Source organism: Nelumbo nucifera, chromosome 2 (assembly GCF_055504915.1).
Source record: "Nelumbo nucifera cultivar China Antique chromosome 2, China Antique-T2T, whole genome shotgun sequence".
In the NCBI taxonomy this organism is placed as follows: Eukaryota; Viridiplantae; Streptophyta; class Magnoliopsida; order Proteales; family Nelumbonaceae; genus Nelumbo; species Nelumbo nucifera.
In genome coordinates this window covers 22,697,937-22,715,174 of record NC_142650.1, presented here as the reverse complement: position 1 = coordinate 22,715,174, position 17,238 = coordinate 22,697,937, and the positions used below count along the sequence as shown (strand labels likewise).

Genomic DNA, 17,238 nt, shown 5'->3' with positions numbered 1-17,238 from the left:
GTCAACCTGCCTACACCTCCGCTGACTTAAGCATCAGGGTGCCCACTTCGAGTAAAGCAACCCAGATACTTTGATATTGTTTTCTTGCAACTCGACTAGGGAACCTCATTAGCCCAACCTTCAAGCTGCCCTCCAAGAGGGAGTTGTTCGATCACGCATCATCAAATAGTATATATCATTTGATTTTTTATTTAATTTATTTATGATATTCAATATCCCATTGCAATCCAAATTTAATAATAATTCAAAATACAAACAAATCAAATTTGGTTCTACCTATGTTCCATCTGGTTTGATTCATTTGCAACCTTACTTGGTTAGATTTCTAGCCAATTATAGTGTAGACTTGGCATTGATTCCCACCTTCCAACAGAGAAAACAAGATTTCCCTATGTGCGGTTGGATGTTATACTCATATTGTGTTTGTTCCATTTCTATTTATGGGAGATCCTGATTTTCAACAGGGTTTTGGGGTTATGGGATTCTAGAAACAGAATACCTCCCATTGTTTGTCCATTGACCCCAGGGATGCAACTTAGGCCAAGTTAGCCCAAAACCAAATCTTCAAAAAAAGCTCAGTTTGGAAGGAGTAGTATAAATACAAATTTGTAGAGTGTAAAACCTTGTATTTCATTTGTATTTGTACTACTTCCAAATTGAGCAAAAAAAAAAAAAAAAAGTTGGGTCAGATCTGTTTGAGGTATGGATCAAGATTAGAGTTAACAAATTATGAAGACAAATTGACCCAACCCAAACCCAACATGTCTTTTTATCTGCTCATGAAAAGCATGTTTGTTTCATAAGGCCACATTTGTTTGGAGTGGAAAATCAAACTAGGGTAAACTTTACACCCCGGTTTGATTTTCCACATGTTTGGAAAGCGTGTAGTTTTACACCGTAAATAGGTGTAAAATTGATTTTTGATTTTTTTACACCGATAATCAATGTAAAATATACATCTAAATTATCGATGTAAAACTAACGTCTCTTTCTTCCTCTCTCCCTCTATCTCTTCTCCTTCTCTCTTCGTAGATCAGGACCCAAGGCGATAGTGGCAGAGGCGATTTTTCTCTCTCGTTCTCTCTCTCTCTTCTCCTTCTTCCCCCTTTTTTTCTTTATCTATTCTGTCACCACCATTGCAACTAGTTGTAGCGGTAGATCTGAAACCAGGGCAGCAATGGCAGCGGCAATCTCTCTCTCTCTCACTTCTTCCTCTTCTTTCCCCTTTTTTCTTTCTCTGTTCCATCACAGCCACTACAACCAGTTGCAACGGTAGATCATAACCTAGGGCGGCACCAACACCAACGATCCTTCTCTCTCTCCCCCCTCCTCCTCCTCCTCCTCCCCCTCCTCTCTTCTTCTTCTTCTTCTTCTTCTTCTTCTTCTTCTTCTTCTTCCCCCATTTTTTTTCTTTCTCTATTCCATCACCGCTGCTACAACCAGTTGTAGCGGCAAATCTAAACCTACCTCTCTTTCGTTCTCTCTCTTTCTCTCTTCTTCTCCTACTTTTTCTTCTTCTTCTTCTTCTTCTTCTTCTTCTTCTTCTTCTTCTTCTTCTACTTCCCTCCTCCTCTGTGTAAATTTTCACACAAATGCGGGCTAAAGGAAAAAATTTATAGAATTAAATTACTATAAGAAAAATAATACATGTTGCAGATACAAGAGTTTACCAGTGATACTATAATTAATTAAATACCATTTTTACATTGATTAACATAAGATTGACCGATACACTTCAATAAATTATTAAGTTATAAGTAGTTATATATGTATACTTGGAAAATTTTATTTTAAGACAAATGCACTTATATATATATATATAATATTTGATATTATATGTTATATAATATGTGTATAACATTTATTTTATATATCAAATAATGTAAAATATAGTGTAGACCTGAGCTAGGTCTGAACATAAAACCTAGGGCCAAGGTGATCACCCCTAGGCAGAAATGGGAATGCAAAAATAAAAGAAATCTTGCAGAAGTGGTAGACAATATTCAAACACAGCGTTGAAATCTCAATGGTGGAATTTGCATCCTCAGGCATGATGAATTGACGTTTTATCAAACATGTTATACGCATCAAACTCCAAATTCTGAAAATAAGACAAAATGATAAAGGAAGCTAAAAAGAAAGAGAAACAACATTTGTTTCAGAATATCAGTGACAGTGAGATTCAACGTACATTTTTATTAATATTCCAATTCCCCCCACTGAATCTCGTTGATCACTTAACTCAATCCATCTTTTTTTGTGAAAGATTCCATAACTTTTTGCTTGGATCGATCGTGGCTTACATCACCTACTTTCTTATCTTTTTCTCTAATATTTCAGAGAATATTTTATTTAACAATGTGCTAAACACAGTCAGGTGATGAATATGGATGGTTTTCCACGACTAGTAAGATTGCAATGCAAGCCCAAGCTTTCCCCAATATGATCGATTTTCTGGGTCTACACTGAAAATTAATTTTACTTTATGGGAATTCCTCACAACCACAACCATAGAACTAGCCTCCATTTGTAGGTTCCGCCATTTCTGTAATTCTATATATACCAGTTCCATGGTACTGGCTTACAGTCTTCTTGTACAGTCGTACTTTACTTCCCAAGCTCCAGTAATCTCCTCTGTGTCGACCCATGATTCAGACTGCATTTGCTTGCATAAGCGCAACTGCCCAAGTTGTCAAGCATTTGATCGGAATCCTCCACAGTCTGCACCCATCGGAACAAAAGAGAAGCTGAGGAGGTATCATTTGAAAAGCTCACCAGAAAGCAAAACAATGCTAATCCGAATTGGAACCAACGCTGGTCAGCACTGAGACGCAGGAGATATAAATTCCACGTGGTGTGTTGACATTTGCGATCGTCGTTTGAAAAAAAATAGAAATAGCCGTTTCTTCCCCACGAGAGGCGGTCCCGAACAAGTTGCACCGGCGCCTTTCATTTTAGAGGAAATAAAGAAATCCAACAAATAAAAAAGCATGTCTCCCTTCTTTCTTTTATTCTGAAACGCTTTGATTTTGGTCCTCCATTTCCTTTTTGTTTCTATCTCTCTCTGGAAATTGGCATACCTCCCTCTCTCTCCTCTATTTCCTCTCAGTATAAAGGACGACAACATTCCCATCGTTCCTAACTTCTTGCGTAGTGGGAGTGTATTGTTTGTTTCTGTTTCAAGAATATCCAGAGAGAGAGAGAGAGAGAGAGTTGGCGTCTTTCCAAGAAAAAAAAATCCGATTGAAAAGTCGGAGACAGAGAGGGAAAGCGTTGGTCGGTTGTTCGTGGAATGAGAGTGGTGGGAGATGGACTTTTGGCCGGAATTTCTTGCGAGCAGTTGGTGCAAGGAATTTGTGGCGGGGGGGTTCGGGGGTATGGCGGGTGTGGTGTCCGGGTACCCCCTGGACACGCTAAGAATACGTCTTCAACAGCCTACCAACGCTAATGCGTCGGCCTTCGGCCTACTCCGCAACATCGTTTCCGCCGAAGGACCTGCCGCATTATACAGAGGCATGGGTGCACCTTTGGTCTCCGTCAGCTTTCAGGTCTCTCTCTCTCTCTCTCTCTCTCACATCCTCTCCTCCTTAATATTCTTATATTCTCCCTTATTTAATACATACAAAATACATTCTTTTTATGTTTTTTGGGTTTTCCTTTTTTTTTGGATAAAACCCATAAATTTACTAATATAAGCTTAAAAGTTAAAACATCGCATATCTAACCAAAAGTTCATAAATTGTTACTTAGCTATTTAGTATTTTGTAAATAATTATTGTATTTATTTAAATAATCAATACATTTTATTTACTTATTTATCATGGATTAAATTATTAATTAACAAATTATAGATAAAACATAATTTTAGTTTAAGAATATAAAAGCATTATAATTTCTATGATGCATAGAATATGTAATTCAGAATTTTCAATTAGTAGCAATTGCATATTTACATAATTATTTTTTTACAAAATACCAAAAAGTTAGAAAAATATCATTTTTGACATAAAATAATGGTTAGGTTAATGATTTGATACTTGATAAATCATTTAAGAAATATAGAACAAATCATTTTCATTATTTTTTATTTTTTCTATTTTTTGGAGAAAATGGAAAAATCTAATAAGGATCACAAAACTAACTATAAATCTACGTTTTTCTTTTTTCAATTGAAACCCCAAAATACATACATCATTGAACATTGAATGATTTTATACAAAAAAAATAATGATTAAATAAAAAATAAAATTACATTCTTGACGTTTTTTTTCTTTGGATGTACAGATTGATAGGGAACAAACAATCCCAACTGTGCTTAAAACAAACAACATAATAATAAAGTTCTGAAAATTAGGATCAATACAGTATCAACATGGGTGGAATTTCCACAAATGTGCCCTGTGCCATAAACGGATATAGCCACCCTCTCTATATATGGATACGGTACAGCCAATACGTCCCATACTCCCATATATCCATATATATTAGAAACATTTGTGGAATTTCCACAAAAATTTTAAACATTGTTTTATTACAATTTTCCCGGATGTTGTATTGGCTTGAAGAAGTTCTTAGGCCCTGTCTGTCTGAATCAAACAGAGTTCAGGAATAGACCATTCCGATTCTAACTGACATGAAGTGGATCTTCTGCAAAAACTTTGAATTATAATAAATGTGTTTCTCTTCTTTCAAAAATTAGGGTGAAAAGTTGATAAAGCTTGATCAAACTTGGGTTGGGATACCTTTTTTTTGTGATAGGGTTGGGATACTTTCTCCACCTCAGAACATGCAGGTCCTTCGTGGGAGCCTGGCATCAAATTCAAACAGGGCTAGTATAGGTATTTTTAAAATGATGTGGCAGGCCAAAACTGTTCAGAAAGGAAATAATAAGCATTTACTAAGAGCCTGTTTGGCATCTTTTTGAGAAGATCTTTTGATAGTTTTGACATTTAAAAGATGCATTGAGTTTTTACATGAATATCTGAGAAAGATACATGTCTTTCTGCGTGAGAATAAAACATGAAAGACGCAAAAAGCTTCATTTGGAGCTTTTTAAAATCAGCCAAAATAGGCTTTTCACGTCTTTTCGAGCTTCGACTCTTAGCGGCTAGGTCTTCCATGAGTCAAATGGAAATAGACCGAAAATCGGTATTCCCGACTTGTAAATAACTGAAAGACTGCACAGAAAGACATGCCAAACGGGCCCTAAATAAGTACTTAAAAATAAACCCAAACTTATTTTTCGGAATAAGCAATTGTCTGAGCTTATTTCTCAAACACAAATAAGTGCTTACTGGTAGGATTCCTACCCAAAATAACTGCTTATTTGAATAAACGCTTATTTTTAAGCACTCCCAAAAACTAAAATATTTGGATATCCCCAATTAATTCTTAACAAGCAAAGAAAAGAATAATAGAAACAAGAGAACTAAAAACAGGGATAAACAAATTTAAATTCATCACTCATGAACCATGGCAACTGATGAGTTGGTCAGCCAGCAGGTTAGGCTCTGAATTCTATGAGAATTTATGAAATATTTGGGCTCCCAGCCACGTTAAGTTCATCATTAAAATAAGCCTGATGATTTGAAAATGAAAATATGTTAACTGAACTTAAGTTACTCTCTTGAAGCATTCAAGAAGAAGCTTGGGAAGTTCTCAGAGACAAACACCTGTACTGTACTGACAATTGAAATTCTTGGTACAGAATGCCATTGTCTTCCAAATCTATGGAGCCTTTTCACGAGCACTTCATTCACCCACCAAAACCATGGAACCTCCTCCCTATACAGGTGTTGCACTGGCAGGATTAGGAACCGGAGTTGTGCAGAGCTTTCTGCTCAGTCCTGTTGAGCTTGTCAAAATACGTCTCCAGTTGAGGACAGGTGGGCAGTCGCACAACCTTCCAAGTGATCGAGAAAAAACCCCAATGAGCTTAGCGAAAGGCATCTTGAGGAGGGATGGGGTGAGGGGGATGTATCGAGGGTTGACAGTCACCACACTACGAGATGGACCTGCACATGCCTTCTACTTCTGGACGTACGAGTATGCACGAGAGCAGCTTCACCCAGGCTGCCGGAAGAGCGGGCAGGAGAGCGTAAGAACCATGCTGGTTGCAGGAGGGCTGGCGGGGGTCGCCAGTTGGGTGTGTTGCTATCCCTTGGATGTAGTCAAAACTAGGCTCCAGTCTCAATCCCAGACGGATAATCCTCCACCCAAATATCGTGGAATTGTTGATTGCTTCTACAAGAGTGTACAGGAAGAGGGTTATCGCGTGCTGTGGCGAGGATTGGGGACTGCTGTTTATCGGTCTTTCTTGGTGAACGGGGCAGTCTTTGCTGCCTTTGAGTTATCTTTGCGTTGCTTATTTAGCAACAGCGACAGCAGCCATGGAAGCACTCAAACACAAGAAAACAAGCTCTAAGCATTCCTTGAGGTGATTCTAAATAAATGTGTAATGTAATAATTTATAAATCAAGGTGGGTATATCTTCAGTTAAGCATTTATAGGTTATGATCGAGAGAAGATAACCCAATTATCAGTTATTACAGAGAAGGATGTAAATATTACCTACAGTTGGGTAAGGAGTAAAGCATATACGGTGTAACATATGTATTATATTACCAATTCAATTTAACATGCTCTCGGCATATAATTCAATTCTCATTTGGTGTGTCTCGTTTGCCCCTCAAAAAAAAAAAAAAAATCCATAGTTTGGTAGATTTTGACAAATCCACACCGATCTAGACATGGTTTTGAACCATTTACACTTTTGGAGGCATCCCCTTCATCAAAGATGCTATTGATGAGTTGATAATCAGGAATTTGACCTTTCTACTATTTGGAAATCCCTCCAATAACTGCAAGTATATATGAGACACTTGAGCTCAAGGTCTTGGTTAATTAGGGGTGTAACTTCGGTTTGGGGTTTGGTCAAAATTTGAATATAATGGGTCAAGCCCTAAAAACTGAGCCCAATGCTAAGTCGGGCCAACCGGAGTTAATTGCACCCTTGGTTTTGCTTTTCTTGTCATTAGGGTTCTTTTCTTTTCTTTTCTTCTCATGTTTGGGTCATCCGGGTGATATAACATTAATTAAGCAGCCTGTCAATCACACACAGTTTGGCAAGCTAAACAATTTGAATCACCGAGTCATGCACCTGCAGAGTGCAGACCCCTTTTCTTTCCTACTTTTCTTTCATTATATCCAAGGTTCAAAATTTTGATATCATACATCGCTTATCAGGTGTATCGTATATCGGGCACTTGACGATATACCCATTTATAGGTGTTTTAAGAACCAGTTTTTATTTAATATAAAATATAATTGAAAATAAATTTAAAAACGAAATTAAAAAGAAAACTAAAAAAATTATAAAAATATATCATTTTAGGTATCAATACGCCCCCCTAACAATATACAGGCGTATCAATATTTTGAACCTTTTGAATATGTCATATACTCATCAACACCCTCGTTATTCTTTCTTGCAAATGAACACAACATAGATCTCTCAATTTACTCATCTACCTTTATTCCTTGGTTTCTTTTTCGGACTGAAATGATGCCCATCCACATTTTGACGTACGTTATTACTTGTTTCTTTCCATCAGAATTCAGACATGATACCCCTTCGCGTTGTCTGCTGACTGTTGTAGCCTCTCCTCTCACACATTTAAATTAAAATTACAGCTTTGCCTTTACAAAGCCCTTGGGGAACCAAAGTATTAGAGATGGAAGTAGCTTAGATTGTCCATCAATGGACCTAGTCCCCACCTTGAGAGAGTTGAGGTCTCCGAATCAAACCGTTTTTTTTTTTTTTTTTTGTGTGTCTAGATTATTACTTTGCACTTTTTAAAGAAAGAAGCAAGTCAATAAGGTTCAAAGTATTGATATGTATCATATTGAGAGCTTTTCGATACGTCCCTACAGAGGGTGTATCGGGGTTTTGACCGGTTCAGATGATGGATGGATCTTAAACTGGCTTCTCTGAACCAAATTTAAAAAAACTAAAAAAAATTACCTATACGCCTCTGCCAGCATATCAAGCATATCGATATTTTGAACCTTACAAGCCAAGTGGTAGGAAATTCGTAATTGGGTCATTTATACTTCTTTTACAATATGGGACTCTTTGCTCTCTTTGGCATCATTGGTGATTTCTTGAAAATCACTGTCATGTCGGAGCCATGCCAGCGTTTGAGGAACCGGCTTTGAAATTTCTATTTCATTGGCTGATTTTTGTGATTTTCAAGAAATTGGCCAAAAATCAATTATTGAAATCAGCCCTTTTCAGAGATCATTCTTTTGGTGATTTCCTGATTTCTAGATGATTACGATTTTTAGAGGATGACATGACATCCAACATGGCTTTGAATTATAATTCTACCACAAAAATAATCAACCCTTGAGAATGTACCAAACAGACTCAAAGCCAATTTCTCAAAAATCAGCTTGATATACCAAATAACAATTTTTGGTGATTTTTCAAAAATCACCAATTTCTGTATGATTGGGAAGAAGGAATCATCACCCATGCCAAACATCACCGTGGTTTGCCACATGTTTACTTTCTTAATTCATCATAGCATATGCCCCAAAGTTAACTAGAGCTATGGTGGAGGGACATTGACCCGGCCATTGTTTTGGATAGGGTGCTCATGATTCGGTTAACCGAATTGTGGTATTTTTTTAATCAAATTGGAACCTCCGATTTTTGGAAAATCGAAATTGAAGCCAATCGATTAATTGATTGATTGGTGTGGTTGTTTGTTTTTTGATTTTTTTTTATTTTTAATATACATTATAAATAAATATATAATAATATAACACAAATACTAGAAATATACATAATATATCATATATATATATATATTTATAATGCATAATATATTCAACTTCACTTCTTCAGCCATTAACAAACCCTTGTCTTTGTTATTTAAAAGTCTTTGGAAGGTCGCCCCGACGTTTTTTAACCCGAAGGGCATGACCTTGTAACAGTATATACCGAATTCGGTTATGAAGCTGGTTTTTTCCTCGTCGGACTGGTCCATCCGGATTTGGTTGTAGCCTGAGTAGGCATCCAGGAAACTTAGCAATTCGTGTCCCGAGGTCGCGTCCACTAGACGGTCGATCCTAGGAAGGGGGAAGCAGTCTTTCGGGCAAGCTCGGTTCAGGTCGGTGTAGTCGACGCACATGCGCCACTTGTCGTTCGCCTTTTTCACCAGCACAGGGTTGGCCACCCAGCTCGGGTAATGGACTTCCCTTATGAAGTCTGCCGCGAGGAGCTTTTCGACTTCCTCGTCGACTGCTTTTCAGCGCTCCGGGGCTAAGTTCCGTTTCTTCTGTCTAACGGGTCTGACTAAAGGTCAGTGTTAAGTTTGTGAGTTATAAGATTAGGGTCAATGCCGGGCATTTCGGCCGCGGACCATGCAAAAATATCTAAATTTTGGAGTAAAAAACTTACCAATTCGGCCCGTAGGGGTTCCTTGACAGAAGCACCAATCTGGAGTACGTGAGATGGGTCCGTAGGTAAGGTCGGGATCGCGACTGTCTCTTCTGTCGAAGAGGCTCGTTCTTCGCCTTGCTCCGTAGGCCGCTCCAGGTCGAGGTCGCCGGCCGGCTTGGACTTGCCCTTTAGGGCAGCGACGTAGCACTTGCGGGACTCGAGCTGGTCGCCCCGCACTACCCCCACACTGAAGTCTGTAGGGAACTTCATTGCCAAATAATAGGTAGAGACTACCGCCCGCAGGATATGCATGATTGGCCGTCCTATTATGGCGTTGTATGGGGAGGGGGTCGCGACCACCAGAAAATCGTGGTTGAGTCTGACCGCACAAGGCCACGTGCCGACCTCTACGGGCACCGTTACCTTTCCAAGGGGTCTGACTTCCTCCCCGCTGAAGCCCACCAGGGGAGTGCTTGCAGGTTTTAGGTCGCTCCTTGGCAGTTGCAGCCGATCAAATGCCAATTTGAATAGGATGTCCGCCGAGCTGCCTGAATCTACGAGCACGCGCCTAACTTCGAAGTCGCTGATCCTGAGTTTAATGACGAGTGCGTCGTCGTGAGGGTAGCGAACTCCCCGCGCGTCGTCTTCTGTGAAGAGGATCGGCTCCTCGGTCTTCGGCCTCTTTGGGGGGTTCCGCTCCTCGAGGACCGCTTCGCGAACTGAGGTCCGAGCTGCCGCCGATGTGCATCCCGCCACCACCGAACCTCCCACAATTACATGGATGGTTCCCCGAACTGGCCTTTCTGCCGGAGGCTGTCGCTGCACCGGTTCGGCAGGCCTGCTGCTAGTCTCCGGGGCGTCTTTTAAGTGTTCGCCCGGCTGATCCGCTTTATTGCTATTATTGTTATGCTGTACAAAGTTTCTTAAGTATCCGCGACGGATGAGCCCCTCTATCTCGTCTCGGAGGTTATTACATAGCTCGGTACTGTGACCGTGGTCCCTATGGAAACTACAATACAAATTCTTGTTTCTTTCGTTCGGATTTCCCTTTAGGCGAGGTGGCCATTTCACGAAGGGGGCGTCTTTGATCGTCATTAGGATCTCGGTCCGCCTTGTGTTCAGTGGCGTGTAATTTGTCCGAGGTGGGAGGGGAGCTCGGAATGACTGGTTTGGTTTCGGGTCCCGGGCCGGGTTTTTCCGGTCGGCCGAGCTAGGGGGCTCGCCGTCCCTTTTTCTTTTCTCGTTTCCGCCCTCGGTTCTTTGGTTGATTTCCTCTTCCGTCCTCATGAACTTGTCTGCGAGCTTGAGGAACTCGGCCACGGTCGCGGGCTGGTTAGCTACCATGTGCCACTTGAATTCCTTGTGCGTCACACCTCTTTTTGCTGCGGCGAGCTGTACCGCGGGGTCCAACCGAGGTATCTGTAGGCATGCCTCGTTGAATCGTTTGATGTAGCCCCGTATAGGTTCTCCTTCTCTTTGGACTACTCTGAAGATGCTTTCCTCTGCTCGGGGGCACCGTTTGCTGGTAACAAAGTGCGCAGTGAAGACCTGCACGAACTGAGCCCAACACTTTATCGATCCGGGGGCCAAGTTCCTGTACCAAGTGCGGGCTACCCCCTTGAGGGTGGTGGTGAAGGCCACGCACATGCATGATTCGCTGGCCCTGGCGAGGTGCATTTGGGACTGGAAAGCGTCCACGTGGTCGTTGGGGTCGAAGGATCCGTCGTACTTGTCTAGGGGCGGGAGCTTGAAATCTTTAGGCAAGGGGACTGCCAGGAGTTCTGAGGCGAGGGGGGAAGGAACTGAGAGAATCGGGGCGATTCCTACCTCGCCCGAGCTCGCCTCGCCTTTGCCTCTAAGCTCGGATAAGACGCGGGTGGCGGTTCGTCGACTTTGACGGCGTCTCCGCTGCTGAGTGGGCCTTGTGCTGGCGCTGCTGGCCTCCGTGTTGCCGAGCTCGATGGGCTCGGAGTTCTGGTAGTCCGCTGCCGTCAGTGCGCCGAATCGGTTTCCCACCAGTGGGGACTCCGGTTTTGAGACCCGAGGTGCTGACCTCGCGGGCGAGGTTCCTGATCCGCCTGCGAGACGCGAGGCGGGGATGACTTTTCTTTCTCTCCGGCCTGGGGACGAGGCCTGGCTGTTTGGGGGATTCTGGGGCCTGGAGGCCTTTCCTTGGTGAAGGCGCCCATCCTGCGGAGAGGCCTTTACTGGCTTTGGGGCAGGGTGGCGAGGTGGAAGCAGTGGTTGGCTCGGTGTCAGTTGGGGAAACTGCTGCTGATAGTGGTATTGGGATAGGTTGTGCAACACTTGGTGTTGGTGAAGCTGGTGTTGCTGGAACTGCTGCATCTGGGCTTGCATTGCCTGCATGCATTGCATTAAGTCGTCCAACCGATTTTGGCTAGCTGCCAGGGGGACGGCGGTCGGTTCAGTGAAGGTAGTCTCGATGGGAAGAGGGAAGGAGATGTTTCCGGAGGGCAGGCATACAGGTGCCACTGCTTGTGGCGTAGTCAGATTTGGGATTCCATCCACCGTGAGGGGGATGGTGAACTGCCCCACACACACCACGGGAACTTGGAGCTGTTCCCCGGTGGTGTTTGTCTCTGTGCCGCGTCCGGCGTTGCTGGATGAGGCCATAAGTAATGAGTTTTTCAGAGAAGAAGGAAAGGGTATGAAAGTTTTGGAGGGAGGCTTTTTGAAGCGTGTTCCCACAGACGGCGCCAATTGATGATGCACGATCTGGCCGGTCTTAGCTGTCGATGATCTTGCCTCTGAAATGGGTAACGGGGACCTGAAACGGGAGGAGAAGAGAAGCTCCGGGGAGAACCCGGCGTAAGGCTCCGAAGCTCAAGTTAGAATCCTTCAAAGGCAAAATAACCAGATAGCGCGGAAGTTAGCATACCTCATCCCTGGGGGGGTAGAAGCCTTTTATAACCACTTCGCGCACTCACTTCCAGGCCTCCGTTAGGTCGGACATGATTACTTCTGAACTCCTGCCAGTTCGGGCGTCACTTCCTCTGGTCGGACAGAACCGCCACTGTTCCTTCTGTCGGAGCCGTCTCTGTGGCTAGTGACGACGGTTGCAGGTGGCGGTGGCAGGAAGCCGTTGGAAATGCGGCTGTCAGGCGTCAGATCCCAAATCAGTCAGGTATGCCGCCCTTGGACAGGGACGTCCTTGGCATCGGGTACGTCTGGCGGGCCTGGTGTTTGGGAAGTGAAGTGTCGGAGTGGTGAGCGAGGTGCCTTGAGCTCGGTTTGGAATGTTCCGAGCTGCCACGGGTCAGCTCGGGTTAGCTTCGTGAGGCTTGGGGCCTAGTACAGTTCGTGCTCCTCGCAGGGAGCTCGGGTTCTCAGGAGGGAGCTCGGGCTCCTAGTAGGGAGCTCGAACTTAGGAGGCTCAGGTTCTTTAGGGAACTCGGGTTCTTTAGCTCGGGCTCTTTAGGGAGCTCGGGTTCTTTAGGGAGCTCGGGCTTTAGGGAGCTCGGGCTCCTAGTGCCGAGCTAGGACTTAGGGAGCTCGGGTTTTAGGGAGCTTGGACCTTTAACGGGGAGTTTGCTCTTAACAAGGAGCTCGGACTAAACACAGCGATCTGGAGTTGAGGCTCGGTAGTGAGTTTGGACTTGCTTCCGATGTTCGCTTTGGGTGCTCTACTGTCCCGAGCTGTTTGCCTTTGCCACGCGTCGGGCGATCGCGAGGTCGAGCCAAATTTCCCTTCATCACCAACCAAACCGAATCAATTTCCCTACACAAAAAGCTAACACTAGGTTATCCCACTTTGCATTCACTTCAAACGAACTCCTCCACAACGTATGTTCCCACTTTCACCAAAAAACGAACCTTCGAACCCTCTTCAAGTGTTAGAATTCAGGGCTCGAATTTAACTGAAAAGCCCGAAGCACAAAAACCACCACCTCGAAAGAAAAGAAACAAACAACTTTAATTTAGTAGGGTAGAAGAGACAGAAACAAACATAGGAAGATTAAGAGAGGCCTCTACACAATCCTCTTTTCTTTCAACTATTTATTCGAGTCTTGAGCTTACATTCCAACTATTCCCTATAACTCGTTTATATGGTTTCAGGAGAGAACATTTATCACACACACACATATTGAAAATGAGGAGAAAGAAAAATCTAACAAAAGGAAATGAGATAAGAGAGGTGGATATAAATGGGAGGTGCTCGGACAAGGCGGACTGTAGTGTTGCAAGCAGTGCACTAAGGCTCTATATGCTTTGCTTGTCGTTGTGCATCTCTTCATTATTACGATCATATTGGTGTCCTAGTGTGGGGACCGGAAAACCACTCCGATAGGTTTGCAAAACCAAATCTCAAACGCAGTTGAGATCTATTGTTGATAGTTTAGGTTTTCATTAGAGAGAGTGAAGTCTTATCATTCACTTTGTTCGATAAAGGAGTTAATCCTATCATTATGATCACCAACTCAAATGAATTCTTAGACTATCCCAACATACCCAGGTTTTGACCTTCAATGGATCTCATTGATTGGCATAACAAAGACAACCTAATCCAACATCTAGTGTAGTACAATAATTAAGTCTAGGGGTTATATGTAACTTTTTAGTTTTTCCCATCAACTAGAAAATGGTTTTGGTTTAGTGTTTCAACCAAACACACATTACATATTCTTTGGCAGTACATCAGTGTCAACCTTGACAGTATAAACTCTCAAAGTCTATCCAATGACTGAGAACATTCTAAACTAACACGAGTCTTATAAGTGTTCAGTTTAAGGTGTAATTTCACAGAAATATACCAATATTAACAATAAACAATAATGTACTTTTATTCATTTACAATAAATGCATCTATACATCAATCTGATTGGAGATAATGGAATACATTGTCTAACAAATACATACAAAATAATAGAAAATACAAGGTTTTGCACTCTACATATTTGCATTTGTACTCCATCCAAACTTAGCTTTAAGATCAAAATGGATATTTCAGCCCTTCCGTCAATATTTTAATGGCAACGGTAATTTTTCAAAATAATAGGGGTAGCATTAGACAATAGTAAAATAGTAGGGGTATACTTAGTCAATTAGCTAAATCATAAGGGTAGTTTAAGAAAATTACCCTATTGGGTAATTTATTAAAACACTAATATATTTTAATGAATTTACTAAAACCTACCCTATAGTTTGTGCTTTACTAAAACACCCTTTATAATTTTCAATCAATTTACTTAATTGACCTTCCATTAGATGAAAGTGGAAAATGATAGTTTTAACACTAAAATACATTAAAATTAATTTAATCAAAAGAGACTAAAACTAAAATTCCATTTTTGCCCCTAGTATAACACAGATAACCACTTTATTTTTCTCTATTTGGTCAATTTTGTTGTGTTTACAAAAAAGTGTTAGGGTATTTTTGGAAATAAACAATCATGGGTTGATGCACCTAAACATTTTCCACTTAGTTTAGGTGATCATGTTACTATTTTCATATGATAAAACAAATAGTTATGAATGAAAGGTCTATTAAGTACATAGGTTGTAAACTATAAGGGCACGCTTGTTTGCGTTTGTAAAACCTCATTGATGTAAAAGTCCACCACCGGTTTGGTTTTGTTGGCATTTGTTTGTAGTGTAAATCAAGACCGATGTAAAACTCCACCCGCTTCAGATTTGTCGGCATTTGGATGGAGTGTAGTTTTACATCACAAGTCGATGTAAAACCTCACTTATAGTAGAGTTTTACATCGATTATCATTGTAAACATATACGATTTTTCGTAGCTCAACGGTTCAGAGATTTTAAACTATTAGTGTAAAACTCCGTCGATGGACTTTTACATTGATGAGGTTTTACATTGCAAACAAATGCTACCTAAAGGGTATTTTAGCAAAATGCAAACTATAGGATAGATTTAAGTAAAATCTATGAAATTGTAGGGGTATTCTAGTAAATTAACCTTAATTATTCTACAGCTCTATGCCCTCCGGTTCAAAGTTTGAAACAAAAACTTTCCAGCTTGCAAACAAAGAAAAGTCCATTGCCCATTTCCATGCTCCAACGTCTATGCACCTCATCCAGTAAAGTTTGTTTGTTGTTCATATGATTTAATCAATTTAGATCAAACCTTTAGAACAAGTGGACATCAAATAAATAGGACATCTATTCAAGAAGTCCTATTTACGGCTTTTAATTTTCTGTATCAACCATCTAAACATTGACAAAAAATAAATAATCCCAAATTCTTACTTCTTCTATTCAAGAAAATTGGGATCATGTCTCAATGGACATTTTCATGACCCTCCATTTTTTTAAATAGAAGAGACAAATATTTGGGACTATTTATTTATTTTTGCCACCGCTGGTTGATAATGAAAAATAGATGACATTCGAAAAATATTTGTATCTTTTTCAAAATATCACTTTACAACTGATTAACAACATATACTGAATTAACACATTTTGAAAATTTGAGAATCAAAGCAGGAATTTTTCCTTATTCAACGTCTATACGCCGTCTGATTCAAAGTTTCAAACAAAAGCTTTCCCGCTTGCAAACAAACAAAAGTCCGTTGCCCATCTCCATGGTCCAACGTCTATGCACATCATCAGTAAATTTGTTTGTCGTCCCTAGGATCTAATCAATTTTGGATTCTGCCATGTGGCCAGACCAAAATCTTATTTCAGATCAAACCTCTGGAACACGTGGACGGTCGAATCCTATTTACGGCTTCATGTTACCCAGAAGTCAGATAAACTTCCCTAGTCCAGTAGACCACAGATTTCTTCCTGATTCTGATTTGTCTTACCCTTCGATCACGCCACGTTTCTAATATTTCAGGCTATCAGCCTCCCTCATTCTCTCACAAAACTTGAATGAGTTGTCTGAGACTGAGGTGGCCGGCACGTGAGGTAATCGCCATTCGATGCATCGTAATATACATATACGTTTATAAGACCCTTCTATTCGATACCTTGGACTGGAATCTTTAGCTTCAAGATTTTAATCTACAGGACACAGGATTCCGATCCAAGTGTGAATAGGAAGATACTATTGCTTTTAGTACATGAACAGAGAATGAGGAAAACGAGTCGAGGTCCACCACGTGGTACGAAACAGGCGAGACCTCGTGAAAAGCGAGTGGGTCCTGATGCTCATCGTTTTTCACTTTGGCCCTCTCCGGCGCTCCGGGCGAGTCCACATTTGCGCCCCAGAGACGCCCGACATGCACATCTCGCGTGCATTGAAAGCATCTCTCGTATTTGTAACCAAGAGATGTTCTCAATACACGGTTGTAATGTCCTGTGAAGTCACTGGAGTATCCGCGGGCGCCAATATGATCTCCCTCCGAGCCTCCGGCTATAATTTTAGGGACGCACGTGACTTGTCTAACTCACGCGTGCCACTCTCTGATCCATCAAAAAAACGCTCCCAATTGCCTATGAATGAATGACATGGGAGATGTGCTAACGTTTGTTGGAAGCATTTAGTTGGTAGAGGATTATTACCTTCTCTACTGGTCTCTGTACTATATTCTATTTGAGTTGGATTAGTCGAGACCGGATCTGCTCCTTATACAAGGCGCTCCACACCGACCTCACAGCACATCTTACGAGTTACGATGCACTGGGTACACGGGAGATGTTTCCAATGCATGGTGGATGTATCTGTGAGGCGCCGCTGTGTGAGGAGCAGATCCCGTCTCGAATCAGTCCTTCCTTACCGTTCAAAGTTTGAAATCCATTTCTTCGTGTATCACTCATTGCTGCTGATTTACAGATTTAGCCCAAGAATTATTATTTTTTTAGTT

General features: G+C 41.6%; 1 protein-coding gene across 1 annotated transcript; it reads left to right on the top strand.

The window, feature by feature from the left end:
- Positions 1-3,017: 3,017 nt before the first annotated feature.
- LOC104595439 (mitochondrial arginine transporter BAC2-like) lies at positions 3,018-6,666 on the top strand. The gene is made up of 2 exons (XM_088898875.1): positions 3,018-3,548; positions 5,708-6,666. The coding sequence occupies exons 1-2, from the start codon at positions 3,309-3,311 to the stop codon at positions 6,422-6,424; spliced, it is 957 nt and encodes a 318-aa protein (XP_088755001.1). The 5' UTR covers positions 3,018-3,308; the 3' UTR covers positions 6,425-6,666.
- Positions 6,667-17,238: the final 10,572 nt, after the last annotated feature.